At 36.5% G+C, this 17,814-nt stretch overlaps 1 protein-coding gene across 2 annotated transcripts in view; it reads right to left on the bottom strand.

The window, feature by feature from the left end:
- Positions 1–913: 913 nt before the first annotated feature.
- The window catches only part of ATRNL1 (attractin like 1), a 739,265-nt gene continuing 722,364 nt past the window's right edge, over positions 914–17,814 (bottom strand). For both annotated transcript variants that reach the window (XM_058544074.1, XM_058544076.1), the window contains one exon: positions 914–4,512. In XM_058544074.1, coding sequence (XP_058400057.1) covers positions 4,388–4,512 — 125 coding nt within the window. In that variant the 3' untranslated portion in view covers positions 914–4,387. The remainder of the gene's footprint in view (positions 4,513–17,814) is intronic.

Raw genomic sequence — 17,814 nt, 5'->3', positions numbered from 1 at the left:
AAATATATTTTGAATGTGGAATTCAATGACACAAATTTTATAACCAAGTCTTAGATGGCAGAAGGGCTTTTTCAGGTGTTGAGTACTTTTTCAAAGTACAATCTTGGAAGGATAAAAGAAAAAATAACAAAACTGCATTTGGCAGTGGGAGTTGGAAGATCCAATGTTTTTATTTCAGCAGTTAAACTGATTAATAGCACACTATATCATAAAATGTTGGCTTTTTAAAGCAGGTTTGAACTTTTACACAATCTGTTTTCACACTGGCATGCACACCTGTACACATACATACTGATAACGGTTTAATTCTTAATTTAAAAAATTTGATAAAACTAAAATGTTAAATGTACACTATAATGAAAACACTGCTGTAACACCAACCAGATGGCTTGTACTCCTTGGAAAATTATTTAAAGCATTTGAATTAAGGTGAGAACTTCGTTATTTAAAGAAATTCTTGTAACTGTAGATAAAGGCAGCTCTTTGGTCCAGTGCAGTGTTTCCCTAATTTGCCTAATTGTACGAATCACTGAGATGTTTATTAAGCATATTAACCTCCAGGGTCCAATCCAGTCCTTCTGAATGTTAATCTCTAGAGGCAAAGGTAGGAATCTGCACTAACTAGGGTAGTTCTTATGATCAAGTAAGTTCTGAACTCATCCTAGGAAAATGGCAAATGGGCTTTGGAAGTTGATTTTTTTTACGCGTATGTGGGTAGACTTAGCTCATTTGATCAGTTTTAATTTTTTAAAACCTTTTATACACAACCCTTTTCAAATCATAGTTTTATGTTCAATGAAAAAAATACGTACCATGTACAACAACCAAATGTAAGGACTGATCCCTTCTTGCCTGATTTGAACATGAAAGTGGCAACTGATGTTCCTGTCTAAATGTCATCAAGCAGTATTTCAAGACCAACATATTTTGAAAGAGTTAAAGCCTCTATTGACTCAAATATCAAAGTAGTTTTTTAGAAATATCTACATTCTAGAAATATAGGAACTTACTCAAGATTTTCATGAAATCTTCATTTGCATAAACCTACCATGCTTTTATCTATGGTGAAAGATGGATGAAAAATTAATAGATGGATTCATGAAATGGTTGGTAGAAAAAAAAATGGCCTGGTGGCCCCATGATTACTAATACCAGCTACACTGCCTTGAGGGCCTGCTATGGGAGCTTTGTTTATTATCTTCTAGGCTCACCACAAGGTGGGCACCATTACCTCCCCTCACAGATGAGAGTCTGAGGCTTCAAAAGGTTAAAACGTGCCCAGCACCACACAGCTCAAAGCGGGTTCCAACTCTATTCTCAGGCCTGTCCCTCAGTCTGCATTGTAAATAACCCTGTAGCAGGACAACAGCCATACAGTCACTTCTGTCACTTCTCTTACTGGACCTCAAAGAAAGTGAGATATTGGGAAGTATAGCAAATATCAATTACACATTGAAATATGTCCTATTTGAAGTTTTCCTATTGAACATAACACAGTAGTATACGGCATACATTTTCCTTCTATGTGTATCAGTAAAATAAATTTTCATTTAAAAGCAATTATGAAAATCCCAATCTTCTTAAAATTTATTAAATTGATCTGTAAGTATGTGCATCTCTTTCAACAAGAATTCTCTAGTTGTCCAAATAGTGTCCTCAAGCTTAATTTAAAAAACTCCATTCTATTTAACCAAAACTTTTCATACTTGGAAGAATAAGAAATCCTAAATCTAAAGAATTTTCCCAAGTCATTCTAAACTGAAACGTACAGAATTCCATTAAGATAAGTTTTCAAGAGAATCAGTCATTTAATTTTAACTTCTTGAAGAGTATCTGCATATACCTGTGGTTTGATTAAAAAAAAAAAAGGAAGTATCTAAATTTAAAGTGTTTGGGATGTGGGGGAAAAAAGAACATGACACAGATTCAAAGTGATTATCCCTAAAGTCTTTTCAATCCACTTCACTTGAGAGTGAAGAATTTTATTGCCAGTAAAAAGCTTTGATAAGTCGAGAAGATATTGCATAATTAGTCACAGAATTAGCAATATTTGGCCAAGAAAGGTATAGTACGACTTTAACTTAACATTGCATTATGTCCAATACTTCTCCAAAATTCAAAATTTCAAGTTTTAAGAACCTGATGGGATTTGAGGTGGATGAAGCTTGCCAATTCTTTCACAGTAATACTATTGCTTAGCCTCTCTAAAAATATAGCTGAAATAGATTTTACATACAACTCTATATGTTTCTGTGTTTTTGTTATATAAGCTGTCTCATGACAATTGTTAGAGAATTAAACAAACTGGGCAATTATTTTATTTTTAAATGATTACATTTTGTAATCACCAGTTTTGTCAGTCTATTTTTCCAGGAGAAAAATCAACATTTATAGGGTCCAAAAAGAAGCTAATAAAATTACTTGATTGATTTTGGGAGACATTTACAAACTTGGCTCACTTTTTTTTGAGAGAGAGAAAATATCTTTCAGGTAAAAACTAGCTCCACTCCCCATCCCCAAACCCCAAAGGCTACAGATAAATTTACTGTAAGATTTAGTCTTATTTTTAATGCATGGAAAATAGCAAAATTACCATGCCAACTTAAGGAATATATACTATAATTGATAAATGCCTAATTATCAAAACAATGACATAGTCATGGTTAGATACAACCTACCAATCTTATATATGATGCAGCTACATATTGTATGATCATTCCTGTTATATATTACAATCAATCCTCATCAAATTAAGCTGACTATGTATAAATGGTATTTTGAAATAAACATTTAATATCACAATAGGGTTGTATTCCACTACTGCACAACCATAGCATGCAAGTAACTATGCATTAGCTGTAAACAGTGAAGTGTCATTACCTTCTAGAAATCCAAAGAACACGAAAAGTACATATATAGTACTAAACATCAATTATATTTAAATGACTTTTATATTGAACAAAACTATATTGTATAAAGCAGCTTTAGATATCTTTGTCACTGCTCTCTACATACATCCTGTATCACCCTGAAGTTAAGAAACTGCAATTCCAAACAAGATCTGTTAATGCTACTGAGTTCTAGTGAATTGTTGTCAAAATTAGGACACCAGTAATTCTATGTTCCGATGTGAAAGCTGTTTTGTATCATTTTTCCTTTCTGCCATAATTCAGATTTTTGAGTCACTAAGGATATGCTGAATGTGTGCAACAATGAACTTATTCTATTATTTAAACTGGAGACTTTCTCTCATGACACCAATATGTTCATGCTAGAAATAAGAATAGTGTAGACGGTTGCCAGCAAATACTCTTCTCTGCTTGTATTCTAAGTGAAATAGTTGGCAGGAAAGAGCCCGGGTCATATTATAAACTTGAGAGGCGTCACTGCTAAAATGCTTTTCATAACACTTGTGAAAGGTAGATAGAATCTAGCAGCAAGCAGAGGAAGGCCAAAAGAAGATGTTCTGTTCTTACAAAAATGCAGATGGATCATTTAGGTCTGATCCAATGATTCCTAGGCAATTAAAAAATTACCATATTAGTGCAGAAGCTTGCACACTGTAAAATAACTATTTCAGCTCTCCTCAGGTTTGTAGTATTGGAAGCTGTTTTTTGGAAGAAGGGGAAAAAGTGATTGCTGGACAGGCTTTTCCATGCTCTATCAGCTCTGATAATGAGTTAGGCAGTTGGCATGGACGACAAGAATGTCCTCTTCAGTCAGAATTCTAATAAACCTCCTGTGAAGTTGCACATACCATCCATCCAAATGGACCTATTTTGGTCTGCATTCCAGTTAGGTGGAAAGTAGTCACATTCTCAAACTGAGTTTGGACATGATATGTTCATGTGAAATATTTAAATATATTACCTACATTCTACTAAATAAAAATCTTGCTTTTACATTTACAGTGAGATAAAATAGCATTTAAAGCCTTTGCAATTTGTTCATTTCCTGTTCATATACAAGTGATTTAAGTTTGCTTATGAGGCAAAAACTGTACAATTCTCATCACTCAGGCATTATAAAATGTCTTTCTTTAAAGTCTTGGGATATAAACAGTTTGGTTTATACGAATGGCATATTTTCATCTGCATTAAGAAAGAATATACATCTTTTTCCAGAGTATTTTAACTTCATCTACGATAAGCCTAAGAGAGTCGTAAAAACTGACTTTATCACCTGTGACCATCAATACTGTTACTTTTATAAAACTCAAGAACATTCTTTGGCCACTGAGGTCACAACCCATTTGGAGGGAACTGTACTTGGGCCCTGGGACCATACAGAGATTTACCTCTGTAAAAACTGAGGCCGTAGACTAGCCTTAACGGAAGCTGTTTACAAAGTGAAGCATTACAGAACATCCAGGAGCAGTTTCTGTTTCTCAGACACAAGTTCCTTGACGTGTTGAGAGATGGTGTTTTCGATTTCGGACTCCTGAAGTCTTGTCTTTACTATCTGAAGGCTTCTGCTGTGAAATATCTATTAGGGCACTGGCGATTGCAAGGCCTGGAAGAAAAGAAGAAAGGTGTTGAAATGTTTGGTTAGACATTTCTGGGATGGCGATAATGGTGGCTTTGCACTCTATTTTTACTATTTTAATTCAGTATCAAACATTTAGCTGTTTATTGGAAGTTATCAAGTAGTTTACCCTTCACTTAAAAAGTTTCTTCACTTGGACATATGAACTTCACAATGAAGAAGAACAAGGATCTAACAAAGTGAATTGACTCTGACTTCGGACAGTCAAATTCGGTGTGTGACAAAACATCGCAGTCGGTTGTGGATGTGACCCCATACTTTAGTTTCTACGTCTGAACACAAGTTTGCTCTGGATGTACAAGGAATTTTCAGTGTTACTATTTTTTTGTGTGTGTGTAACAAAATTCAGTGTATTAAGATTTTTTTAAAAACATTAGAGCAGTTTTAGGTTTACAGAAAAATTGAACCAACGTGATTACCAATTAAAGTCCCTGGTTTACATTAGGATTCACTCTTTGTGTTGTACAGTTCTATGGGTTTTGACAGAATCATAAATGTCATATATTCACCATTACAGTATCATACAGAGTAATTTCACTGCCCTAAAAATCTCCTGTGCTTTACCAATTTATTCCTCCCCTTCCCCTGAGCCTTTAGTAATCACTGATCTTTTTTTTAATACCTCTATAGTTTTGACTTTTCCAGAATGTCACATAGTTGGAATCATATAGTATGCAGCTTTTTCAGACTATCTTATTTCACTTAGCAATATGCCTTTACTGCAATATGCCTACCATATCTTTTTTTAGCTTGATGGTTCATTTCTTTTTAGCTGAATAATATTCCATTACCTGGATATACCACAGTTTGTTTATCCATTCCCCTACTGAAGGACATCTTGATTGCTTGCAATTTTGGGCAGTTTTGAATAAAGTGGCCATAAACATCCATGTGCAAGTTTTTGTGTGGACGTAAGTTTTCAATTCACAAATACCAAGGAGTACAATTGTTGGATCACATGGTAAGCCTACGTTTTAGCTTTGTAAGAAACTGCCAAGCTGTCTTCCAAAGTGGCTGTGCCATTTTGCATTCCCATCAGCAATGAATGAGAGTTCCTGGTGCACTATATCTTCACCAGCATTTGTTAGTGTTTTGGATTTTAGCCATTCTAATAGGTGTGTAGCTGTTTCTCATGGTAGTTTTAATTTTCAATTCCCTAACAACATATGATGTTGAGCATCTTTTCATATGCTTATTTGTCATATGTATATCCACTTTGGTGAGGTATCTGTTCAGATCTTTTGCCCATTTTTAATTGAGCTGTTTGTCTTCTGATGTTGAGTTTTAAGAGATTTCTTTTACAATTTAGATACCACTCCTTTTAGCAGATATATGTTTTACAAATATCTTCTCCCAGTCTGTGGCCCGTCTTTTCATTCTCTTAAACTATTTTTGAAAAGTAAGAAAGCACCCAGCAAGAGTTGTACTATGCACAAGTGGACATGGAAGAAAGACAACTTGCAGAAATTTAGCTGATAAATGTCTTAAATATAAGAAAAGGACCTTGAGTATTATCAACAGAATATCAATACAAAAGTAGACCTCTAGCCATCATAGATAATTAAAATAATATTGTTTTGTTACACTGTTTTGTCCATTGATTGACAAGAATATTTGGTAAGATGTTCAGGGATAGCAAAGACTTTCCTAAATTTGTACAAGCAATGGCTCAACAAGATACCTTCGTTTATCATAGTTGCACATAAATCTTTTTAGTTTCTGTTGACTCCCACATAATTCTTGAATAAAACAAAATGTACCAAACCATCATACTAAACCAAGAGACCAGACTGCTTGCTTTAAGAAGAGGTCACCAAAGGACTTTTGGTTTATTTTCCTTTTTCCAAAGTCTTGGAGACTTGACTCCAAATTGAGCTGAACCAATCCCTGAGCCCCCACAGACATCTTCTCAATGTGCTGCTCATAGAGGCAAGCCTCACTTTTGGACCTTTTCCTATGTAAGATGTCATTCAATTATTTTATTTCTATGTGCCAATTTATTCTAGGTAAGCCTCAAATATGACCCGACAAGAATAGAACTCTAGAGATTTATGAACATAAAGAAATACCAATGAAAGGAAATGGACACTGGGAGAGGAAGGTCAACTAGCCTAGTGCGATGTTCTGGAAGTCCAGGGAGGACAGAGTTCAAGGAGTCTGCAAAAAGTACCAAATGCGCCAGCAGGTGAGGTTTGCCACAGAAGCCATTAGATTTCCTCAAAGAAGACTTTGATGATATTTGAGTCATTACCATACCTAACTGAGGATGGGAGCTTGCAAGTCAAGCAGGGAATGGGGTGAGAGGAAGTGGAGGCAACAGACATTAAGTCCCATGTTCAAGACGTTTGGCAATGGAAAGAGACATGTAAGTTGGTATACAGGGGAAGCAGCAGGGTCAGACGACATGTACGTGGATACATAAGACCACCTGAGTACACGTATTTTTTACAGGAAAAAGGAGTACAAGTACATCAAGTACATCTTAAAATAGAAGAGAAGGTATTTATGAAGAAGGAGAAATTAATGATGTTAGAGAGCGAAGGGATTAAAAAATCACAGTAATCACTGGGTAGGCTGATAATCTTACATATTTACCTTTTAGGGATTGCTGTTAAATAACCTACTCTTTCAGGATATTAAATAATTATCCTGAATTTCCTAGAGATAATGCAAGTTCAAAGGTTCAAAGTTTAAATAAAAGTTGCTTCCTTGACCATTGAGGAGCACATATGAATTTCTAAAGTGTCCGGCATAGGTGTTTTAACCACTTATTCTGCTGTAGGAAATAATTATTTTGTTATTTCTTTAAGGGATGGAACTGAAGCACATTATTTAAAAAAAAATCACAGACCATGGTTGTGCTAACAAAAGTTCAGTTCAGGCAGACTTTAAGTTCCTACACATCTCCCGGCATCCTTATGTCATAATTTACAATCTTTTATTATTTCATTCCTGGCACCATCCTACCCAGAGACAGCCAAATATAACCAATAATATATGTCTCCTTTAATGTGGACAGAGACCACTTACGCTAATTTCAATGATCACAGCATCCAAATATGAAATCACGTTATTCATTAAACTACTGCATGACCTAGTCCAACGGAGCTCTGAAAAACAATACTTTTCCACTTATAAGTGGCTGCAAATGTTGTTTTCCTTACAGAAGATACAGCACTAGGGGAGAAGTAAACAGCTTGAGTTGCCAAAACAGGAAATTCTATGCTAATCTGAAACTATCACTGTATCTTTGTATTTTTGGGTTTATGAAGTCCAAAGCCTAATTAAGGTAGCATCTCCCACAGCATATCCTGGGTTTACTCATGATTCATAAGATTGGTAACACATTCAGTTAAAAATTATAGATCATAAACCATATTTCAGTCCTTAATTCACAAATAAAATTGCAAATCATGCTTGTTTTTAATTTGATAGCTTTTTGTTCCTTCCAATGAAAATGGAACAATCAACTGCATTTTCAGATTCTGCATAAATGGCAATAGATATGTAGGAAAGCTTGCATTCCTCTAGGCAGTGATATTTGAGTGTCCACCACCATGTATACTCACAGAGGATGCTCAGAGGGCTATCTGCCCAGATCTTATCTTCTTGATGGGCCAAATGATGTTTTCCTTCAGATTTAAGCTTGCGTTCTTTACTGGGCCACAGCTTGTGGCACACCATGAGTTATTCTATAATTAATTATGTATAAATCCCATAAATTTAATTATGAACAGCACAATAATCATAATAACCATGTGTATGTGTCAAATTGCTGAGTGTAAGTTTTTATTACTATGTTTGTATTTCTTCATATTTTAATATATGGAGAACTTTACAAAGCAACAACATCATCCCAGAAATTGCTAGGTCCTCATTCAACCTACATGAGGCCCTGGACACAAGTAAGCAAGAGAGACAAGGTCCCTATCTTCCTGAATTGTATAGTATGTGGATGACTCGTTAAAAAAGAGAGAGAGAAAAATTAAAATAATTTCTATCATTGCCCTTCAGCGTACTTTATTGTAGGGAATCTAAGTTTCTTAATTGATAAAAATAAAAGTCAAGTCAGTAGCTCTTTTAAAAATACAATATTACTCCTCACCTCAAATGTAACATTTATATGCTGAGGAGAGAATGAATATACAAGTAGACAATGCCCAGACCATACATAAAAACAGAACTCTAGCTCACAAGCTGTAGCAACCTGCCCAGGAAATCAACCCCTTATCTTTAATAACCAGCCTGGAGAAGTGAGCCTGCTAGGTGGGAAGTCAGACTGCTATCTCCAGTAATAATCCAAGAAGTCAAACAATTACCCCTGTAACAATGGGCCCCAAACAGCCAGGACTTGATTAGTAACTGACAGATTCCCTAATTTTTCTCCCTGCTTCCAACTTAGGACCAACCAGAGAAAGGCAAATAGGCACCCTTAACCAACCACACAGGACGCCCCACTTCCAGTTAACCTGCCTCCAACTTCTCCAGGCCAACAGCTTCTAATCAGGGTGCACGTGGAGTCTTCTCTTTTTTCCATTATAAATTGTTCCCACACATTTGCCTGTCTTTTAGTCTCTGCCAAAACACAAGCAAGCAATGGTGGATGACTCCCTTGCTAGAGCAAGTTCTGAATAAATAGCCTTTGCTTCTTATTTGGTTGGTCTTGGTTTATTTTCACACTGGCAATGAAGAGATAAAGGTAGCTTGAGATCTTCCCTGGATTTAAAAAAAAATATCATCAATAAAATAAAAGCAACTTAGAAATAAGTTTTCTGTATTGCCCTTTGAGGGAAACACTTTCTCCTGGTTTAGGTTTTCCTAGGAACTTTCTCCTGGTGAGAGGTTTTCTGGTGATGACCCCACCCTCCCCCTGCCATAGGAGGAAGTGCGTCTTCCCAGTAGGGTGCTGCACAGTGGCGCACGCTGCATGCCGTTAGAGTTCCATTAAAATCAGGTCACTCCAGAAGATCATTTTTCAAAACGTCACACAAATCATCTGATGAAATCCACTTATTGTGTTCTCTAGGCCTAGCATAGTTCCTTGTTATCAAAGCAATACAATTAACTAGGGGAACAATTCATTATTTCAGACTGGTGGTCTAAAGGAATTTCATTTACCATGTCAAGATGATGCACAGACGCTGCAGGCTAGCAGAATTTACATCAAAATATGCCGGTAGATTCAATAAAAATGCTGGGGTTTAAATATTTATTATGAGCTTTACCTTTTTGCACTTTTAGTTCTTAAATACCAGACATTATGACATTTAGATTATTTAAATATGAATTATAAACTTCATAAGAAGGAAAGTATCATCTTCTGTTTCTTATTCCATTTCCCATGGCCTCTTGTGTTTCAAACAGGCGCTTGCTAATGTGGAACATTACCAGTGGCTGCTCTGCCTCACCCAGGGCAGGGCCAGCTGTGAAGGAAGGGGCTCCTTTGGGACCATGCAGATTTCCTTCAGAACATGGGCACAATTTAGCAGTCATTGGTTTGGATGCCAAGAGCTACCACAGACACTTAGTAAATAAGTCGAAGATGCTCCAAAATCAGATCTTTGCCCAGAAGCTCAGAATAAAACAATATTTTCTTCCTAAAATTTAAGAACTTTGTTTCTCAATAAACACGTGCAGACATGCCCTAAAGAGAAAGCAGTGTAAATGACTAACAGGGAAATATTTAAATGGTAAATATATCTTTTTAAATCACTAAATTTGCAATGAAAACCACCAAGGAGAAATATCAGGAATTTAGTTATCTTGAGTAAACTCTAGTTTTTCCTAATGGAAGTGAAATGGTATTAGTAGGCTCCAGCAATAACAATCTAATCATAAAATTACTGATGTGTGTTTTTTTACAATTATGCCGAACAATTAATAAGTACAGTAATAAAACACTGCACATCAAATGAAATTGCCCTGGAAAGAACATTCTCACTTTGTATACAAACATAGCACTTCCATTTTACATTTGAACAGAGCCTCAGAAAAGTCATTCATTTTGGAATGCTCTCCTCCCAAGTCTGTGTAAAAGCAGGCATCACTATATATTTTAATTTTCCAGGAAAACAGCTTCATTAGGCGTGAAAGGTTAATTGCAGGTTTAAGTGGAGCTTTGGGAATGGTGCAGGGTCTGTAGTGAATTGCACAGTCTGCTTCGGGAAGACTTGAATGAGAGCTGTAAACTGTTTGCCCTGCTGAAATGTTTTACTACCTCATTTACTATCTGTCTTCTTTTACAGCTTGTATTTGTAGTTCTTCTAAACCTTTAATGGCTACAGTTTTATTTCACTGTAATCAGATTTAAATGGAAATACCATGCTGGGATGTTTAAATGTTTTCCCTCTGATTGTATATAGCTACATACTACTTATCAGAGTCTTGGCTATCCTTCACATGATTAAGAAAGTGACTTTGGGAAACTTTGATGTGACATAGACTCTAGCTATTGTGCAGACTTAATTTAACATTCAGTGTGGCCACCCTAGCTAATATGCAACTAAGGCTGGATGCATAATTAGAAAATATGCATTTCCATTTTAATTTATCTGTTGGAAGGCCAGCACAACTGAAGTCATTATTAGGCAAAACTCCAAAGGTTACATTGTTGAACAAAAACTGAAATACTTTAAGCACCGAAGACACTGGAATGACAAATGGACTAGTCATATTTGTCTGAGAGTTTAGAGAAATGTCTCCCTTCACCTACTAAAAACTAATGGCAACTACGCATGTTAATATATAAATACAAATGGTAATTGTATTCTGGTTATAAAATTTTGTTTGGCCTTTAACACATCATAATATTTTAAAATCTCATTTAAAGACACACTGTACAAGTTCTATAAAATGTAATCCTACTCTAGCACCACAGACGCCACTTTTATAACATTGCCAAGCACTCCCTAAATTTTATATGAACTGTTCTCTCATTGGTTAGAATGTGCTACGTAAATCATGGCCATTACTGTCTCAAGTCACTGTTTAATGTAAATCCTCATGGTTCTTAACAAGTAAAGCTTCTTTCAGATCTTATCAGTTCTGATTTTAATTACATACTAGGAAATTTCATTGATTCACTTAAAATATTTTGTGATTTTTTTCTTTAGAGCCACTAACATTACAAGAATCATCCTTGTAGTTACCTTTCCATGCTGTTAAGTAAATTTCCAATTGAGAATTCCCTCTTTCTAAGCCAACTGGGGAAATATTTTCTGGTATTTTCTTCCTTCAATTAAAAAAAATCTAATATGTAAGAATCCCTTATTTTAAGCCTTAATCATTCTTAATTTAATTAAAATACTTACTGTTCATTGAAGAAATTGAACTCTGGCAGTTTTGTAATAATCTCAATATTTTATTTTCCGTTAAGTAGAGACATTGTATTTTAGCATTTCTAGTAGCAAAATGTTATTGGTTGCTTTAAATAAAATGAAATTGTATGTGAAACTATTTTATAAAATATAAAGTATTATACAAATTTAGTTAATAATTTCAATAATAAAACAATAATTTATTATTACTAATAATAAATCACTATCAAATTATAAATGTCCAGAAAATTCCAAAGTTCTACGGATCAAAAATTTGTTTGAAGAACAAATCACTTTATTCAACTATTATTTTTTGAGTGCATACTACACGTCAGGCACTGCTGTGGTCCCTAAGGATTTAGCAGTGAACAAGACAGACAAGACACAGAAGATTCTGTACTTCATGGAGCTTACATCACATGGATCAAGCTCATGTATTCTATTGACCAAGTTATTGTGAGGATTAAATGTAAAGGGCTTAGAAAAGTGCCTGGCACATAAGAGCTCAAAAATGTAAATCATCATCACCATCATCATCATCACCACCAACATCATCATCATCAACGTCAACATCGATGAGTGAGAAGTTTGAAGTCAAACAGCAAAGCAGCAGACAAAGCATTGGGCACTCAAGATTTTGCCTCTCCCCTTTAGTAGCATTCAGTCATTCATTTAAAATCCAGTATGCCTACCATGTGGAATGCCAAATAAGGGCCAAAATTTGATAGACAGATAGACTCGAAGACTCACAAACAGCATCAATTTAGAGCAACACTGTCAGTGAGGTGATACTGTGTTCAGTCCTCAAGCCAGAATTATTTTGATGCCTTGGATAATAAAATTGAGAACTTGCTATTGAAAGTATAGATGACTTATGTGTTGCCCACTCATTGGGAAATGTGAAAATAATTGAAAGTGATAATAACAAAATAGAAAAATGACATTATTCAACAGAGAAAGCACTGATCATATTAATATCCATTGTATTATTGGAAATAGTAATAATAATTAACTTTTATCCATTTTTTAGAGTTAAAAAATGCTTTTACATTCATTATGTAGGTTGTTCCTCAAGACTATTCTGTTGAAGTGGGTCGGGAAGCTATTTTTATCCTTGCTTCACAGATGGCCAAAATGAGGCACAGAGTGATTAAATGACTAGTTCAAGGTCACACAACTGGTGATAGTGGTGGGATCTGAACCCAGGACTCCAGACACCTTGACTTGCACTCTGCTCACTTTCCAGCTGGTAGACCGAAACTTCTGCTCTGATACAAATGACTAACACATGATTTTGAATCAAAAGAAAAAGAAAAACAAAAATCGGTAGGAGTGTGAAATCAGTTATGGTCAAAGGTATTAATTAACGCTGATGGTAATAAAAACAACAACAACAACAATAATAATAATAATAAACTATTCTGTTAACATTGATTAAATGCTTATTATATGTCAGGCATTGCCCTCAACATTTTATAGGCATTATTTTAACCATTTATGCACATAGGAGTGGATGACAATACAGATTATATCGATAAACATGTATTGAGGGCATATTGCAGGCAGCATGGTTAATGACTCTTGTTCTCAAAGAGTCATTACCAAATAGCATCAGACTAAGGCAACATGGCAAGAGCTCCTACATTTGCTAACAATTGCATAGAGACAAATCCTATGAAGTAGGTATAACGTACGAGGGAAAGAAATATAGAGGTGACATCTCCAAGATGGATGTGGAGGTCAAAGATTCCCATTGGAGATAACCTCTGAGCTGAGGTTTGAAAGATTGGAAGGTATTAGTCAGATGAGGAACACAGGCATGAAGGGTGTGGTGTGTTCTGGGTAGAGGGAACTACAAATTCAACAGCGTGGAGAGAAAGGGTTTGGGGGAAACTTCAGGACATTTGCTATGGTTGGAACACGGGTGTAAAGGGGAGAATGGTGAGAGAGAAGAGAGGTAGGCAGAAGGGGGTCTATAAAACAGCCTTAGGTGCCAAACTAGGAAATCAACTTTTAATGTGCAAGAAAGAGACTTTTAATGTGCAGAAAGAGCCATGGAATGATTTTAAGGAGTGGAGAGGCAGAATCAGATTTTTATTTCAAAGAGACATCTCTAGTGGTAGCATGGAGGACAGACTGGAGTGGGGAGTGAGGCTACTATTATTAAAATCAGACAAGAAAGCAGCAACAAGGAGAGAGAAAAGGGAGGAACAGGACAGAAATTTAGGAGAGATTAATATGGGAGATGAAAAATAGGGAGGAGTCTAGAAGGACTCCCAGCTTTCTGGCACGTGTGGCTGAGTGCATACAAATGCTATTCACTAGAACATGAAGGAGGAACAGAAACAACCAGGGTGTGTGGGAATGTGGTGGATCACTTGTTCTGTTCTAGACATACTGAGTTTGGTGACCTGTGGGACATCTTAGCGGAGACGTCTAGGTGGATATGCAGGTGTGAAGCTCAGGAATAAAGCCTGGCCCAGAGATGTACAGTTGGGGTTATTTGCATGGAGGGACTATGAAGACTTTGCAGTTGTATAGGTGGGTAATGCTAGCTGTTGCAATAGTTAAATCCTGAAATCTCAGTGGCCTAACAAAATAGAAGTTTATTTCTCACTAAATAAAGTTCAAGGCAGGTAATCCTGATTGGTGTCGGGATGTGTGTAGGGGGAGAGGGAGGGATAGCAGCATCTGTTCTACGTAGTTACTCAGGGACCTAGACTGATAATGCTTCTGCCTTCTTTAATCCAGGGTTTCCGTGGTTGCCTTGAGCATTGACATCTAGGTGGCAGGTGGGATATGAAAGGGTAGAAAAGATACACCCCCTTCTAAACCACCTTGGGCCAGAAAAGCTCATACAACACTATTCCAATGCCATTAGCAAGTACTACTTCCAAAAAAACAAGTCTCCACTAGGAGAGCCGAGTGCAAATCTTGGGTGGAAAACCAGTAGTCTCTGCCACTGGAGTGGATGAGGCCACCCTGGTAGAAAGAATAGAGCAAGGAGAGAAGACAAAGAGGACTGGTAATAGAGGAGGGGAATCCATGAGAAGACAGAAACACCCAGAGAGGCAGGAGAAAGCCAAGACTGAGGTTGTCCACAGACTGTATACGACTAGTTAGTAGCTAGTTATAACCTGTGGATCCTGTTTCTGTTTGTGACAAATAGCTCAAAAATTCCATGACAACTGTAAGCCAGCTGAATTTGTGCCTTCCAAGCTTTTCCTGATTTGAAATTCAGAATGTCCCCTGAGAGATTTCTCTTGGAAGGAAGTTGAAGTAGGTGGCTGCTAAGGTCACTTCTGGCTCTACGAATTTATGACTGCAGCTGCCTTTCTACAGCAGGCCAGCAGCAAGGACCCGCTATCACTGCTGGCCTCCTCTCTCTCATTTGCTCTCATGCAGCAGCAGTGTGGGCTGCCACAAGCAACACTGTGAAGTCAGGGGGCGGGCTGGGTTCAAGAACTTCCTTGCTAGAAATATGCATTTGGTCTTGCTAATTAAGGACTTACAAAGGACTGGACATACTTCTATCAGAGTGAGAACCACACTGGTAATATTAGGTATGGTTTGTACTTACTGTTAGGTGTGATTTCTATGATGCTAATAACACTGGTCAAGAAACTGACTCTAAGTCTCATATTAGAGAAGTAAAGAGACTGGGCAGTATCAAAGACCAGGCTGGGACTTGATCTTATGTCTAGCAATCTCTGAACAACCTAATATATATATTTTTTTAAGTATGGTTTTCTAATTTTTTACATTATAATACAATTTTGTCTTTATAACTCTGCCTACTCATCATGACCAGGAGCACCTTAAAAGTAAGGACTATGCTTTCATTCACCTTTATATCCCAATGCTTAGTCTAAGATAGGTGGTCAATAAATATTACTTGAATGAGAATTAAATGATGTATCATGATGCTGTGTGCTGCTAACGAAATGAATTCTGATTAGAAGTCTCAGTGTTATTTTACCTTAAAGGTATTTGGAAATGTAGATTGACCTCCTTATGTTTCTCTAATCCTTGTATCTAGTGACAGAGAAGTTACTGAGTGAAGGGTGGGAATAATGCAGGGCAGGGGAAGGAACGGCATAGCACCAATGTGGCCCTAGTTAATCTATTGTCCAAGAAGGTGACCCAAGGGAGATTTTCCTGGATGGTGCCACTGTGCTCCAAAAGTGTTCATGCCCCTCCCTAAGGACTGGACATGCTAATGCCCAGAGAGTGAGAGCTACACCTATGAGCATCTGGCTCAGTATCTCGGTCAACATTGTCTCTAAACAGGTTTTAATATCTGTGGCTGTGTGTACAATATTGATGAAAAATTGAAACAGCTGCCACACTCGCTTGGCATCAAAGCATTAGCAATTCAACTCTCCCTGAACGTCTTTGGAGAGACTTCTAGTATTTTAAATCAACTTTGGAAGTCCTTCCATAAGCTTCCCTCAGTTCCTGAATGAATCACTTCCCAAAAGGAAACATCAGTTCTAATCTCTCTTGAGGTTTGTGCAAAGTTAGAGCCAACACAAAAACACAAATCACTTTTTTTAAGCTCAAATACCTATTTATAAGAAACTAGATTACAATTTTAAATCAAGGTTAAACAATGTTGGGTAGTGATGTGAATCATTGCCTTACATGGCTTTAATATGAGAGTACATGAGAGTATAGGGGACAGATATAAAGCTTATAACATCATATAGCATAGATATACCACATTGAATATTAAAAGACAAGCTATCAACTGAAAAAATGAATTTTAGTATTGTCCAGGGTGATGTTTCTGCTCCCCTAAGCTCATAGCAGTCAATGTTTTTTAAAAATTTTCAACATTAAAAGAAATTGAAAATATGCAACTCTATGCAAAGTCAAAATATTATTTTAACAAACTCCAATGGTAAAGCACATTTTTGCCTTTATAAAACTCTCAGATCATAGCAAAAATGGGAGAAAAAAACCTAGATAAAATTATTCAAATTCTTACTTCTAGCTATTTACATAAAATGGAAGAGAAAAATGCTATAAAGATCATGATTTTTCCATTAATATTATTATAAATTGCTTAGACCTTACTAAAAGTTATTACAGATAACTTAATGGTCAAAGGCATTTTAACAAAAACAGATGTGTCTGTAGCCAAATCGACCCTTGAGAAATCTCCTGTGCTGAAAGAAAAGGCAGTATAGTTGGACAGTGTATTTCGCAAAACAGATTCAAACCATTCCTCTGACGTTTGCTAAGTGGTCCAGGACCCTAGATAGTACACATTCTCTCCAGTAATTCAAAACAGGGACTTTTGGGAAATAGTTTGTTTAAATGACCTCCTTTAATGTAACAGAGGGTAGTATAAAAGAAACCTTCATTCTCTGAAGCAATTTTGAGAATCTGACTGAGCATGTCCCATAAACGCTGACCTTTCTGAGTGAAAAAAGTATCATTTTGCCCCACTTTGCCTTTGAGAGCAATTCAAAGCGCCCTCTGAGTTACTGTAAATCGAGAAGTGTCACCAAGAGTCAGCACTAGCAGGAACCTTTCCAACTCCACAGGCAGGTAAATCATAGAAGGAGCAGACTTCAGAGTGATCTGAAACTTTCTGATGTTATTCTCCAAGAGGATAAATATTGCCCTCCAAGGTATCTTCAGACCCAAAGAATTCTGAACATTGGTTCTACAACCCCTCACTAGTTTCCTCAGTGATTTGCCAAGTGTATTTGTAAAAGGAACATCTTGCTAACTATAGGTTTCTCATAGGGTGGCAACGAAATGGCTTAAGAGATGGATGGAGATAGAAATTCTTATTAGCACATGTCATTACAGAAGGCCCACTGGAGAGAGGATCAGAATGTCATTTATGGGGAAAGATGGAAGACTCTGCCCTCTTTATTAAGCATATTCACTTTGGATGTTATCTACCTACTTTCAGTAAATGCCTTAGCTGGCAGGAAGA

This window comes from Diceros bicornis, chromosome 6 (genome assembly GCF_020826845.1).
Source record: "Diceros bicornis minor isolate mBicDic1 chromosome 6, mDicBic1.mat.cur, whole genome shotgun sequence".
Taxonomy (NCBI): Eukaryota; Metazoa; Chordata; class Mammalia; order Perissodactyla; family Rhinocerotidae; genus Diceros; species Diceros bicornis.
Note: the sequence above shows the minus strand (reverse complement) of the source record. Positions and strands in the feature narration are given on the sequence as shown.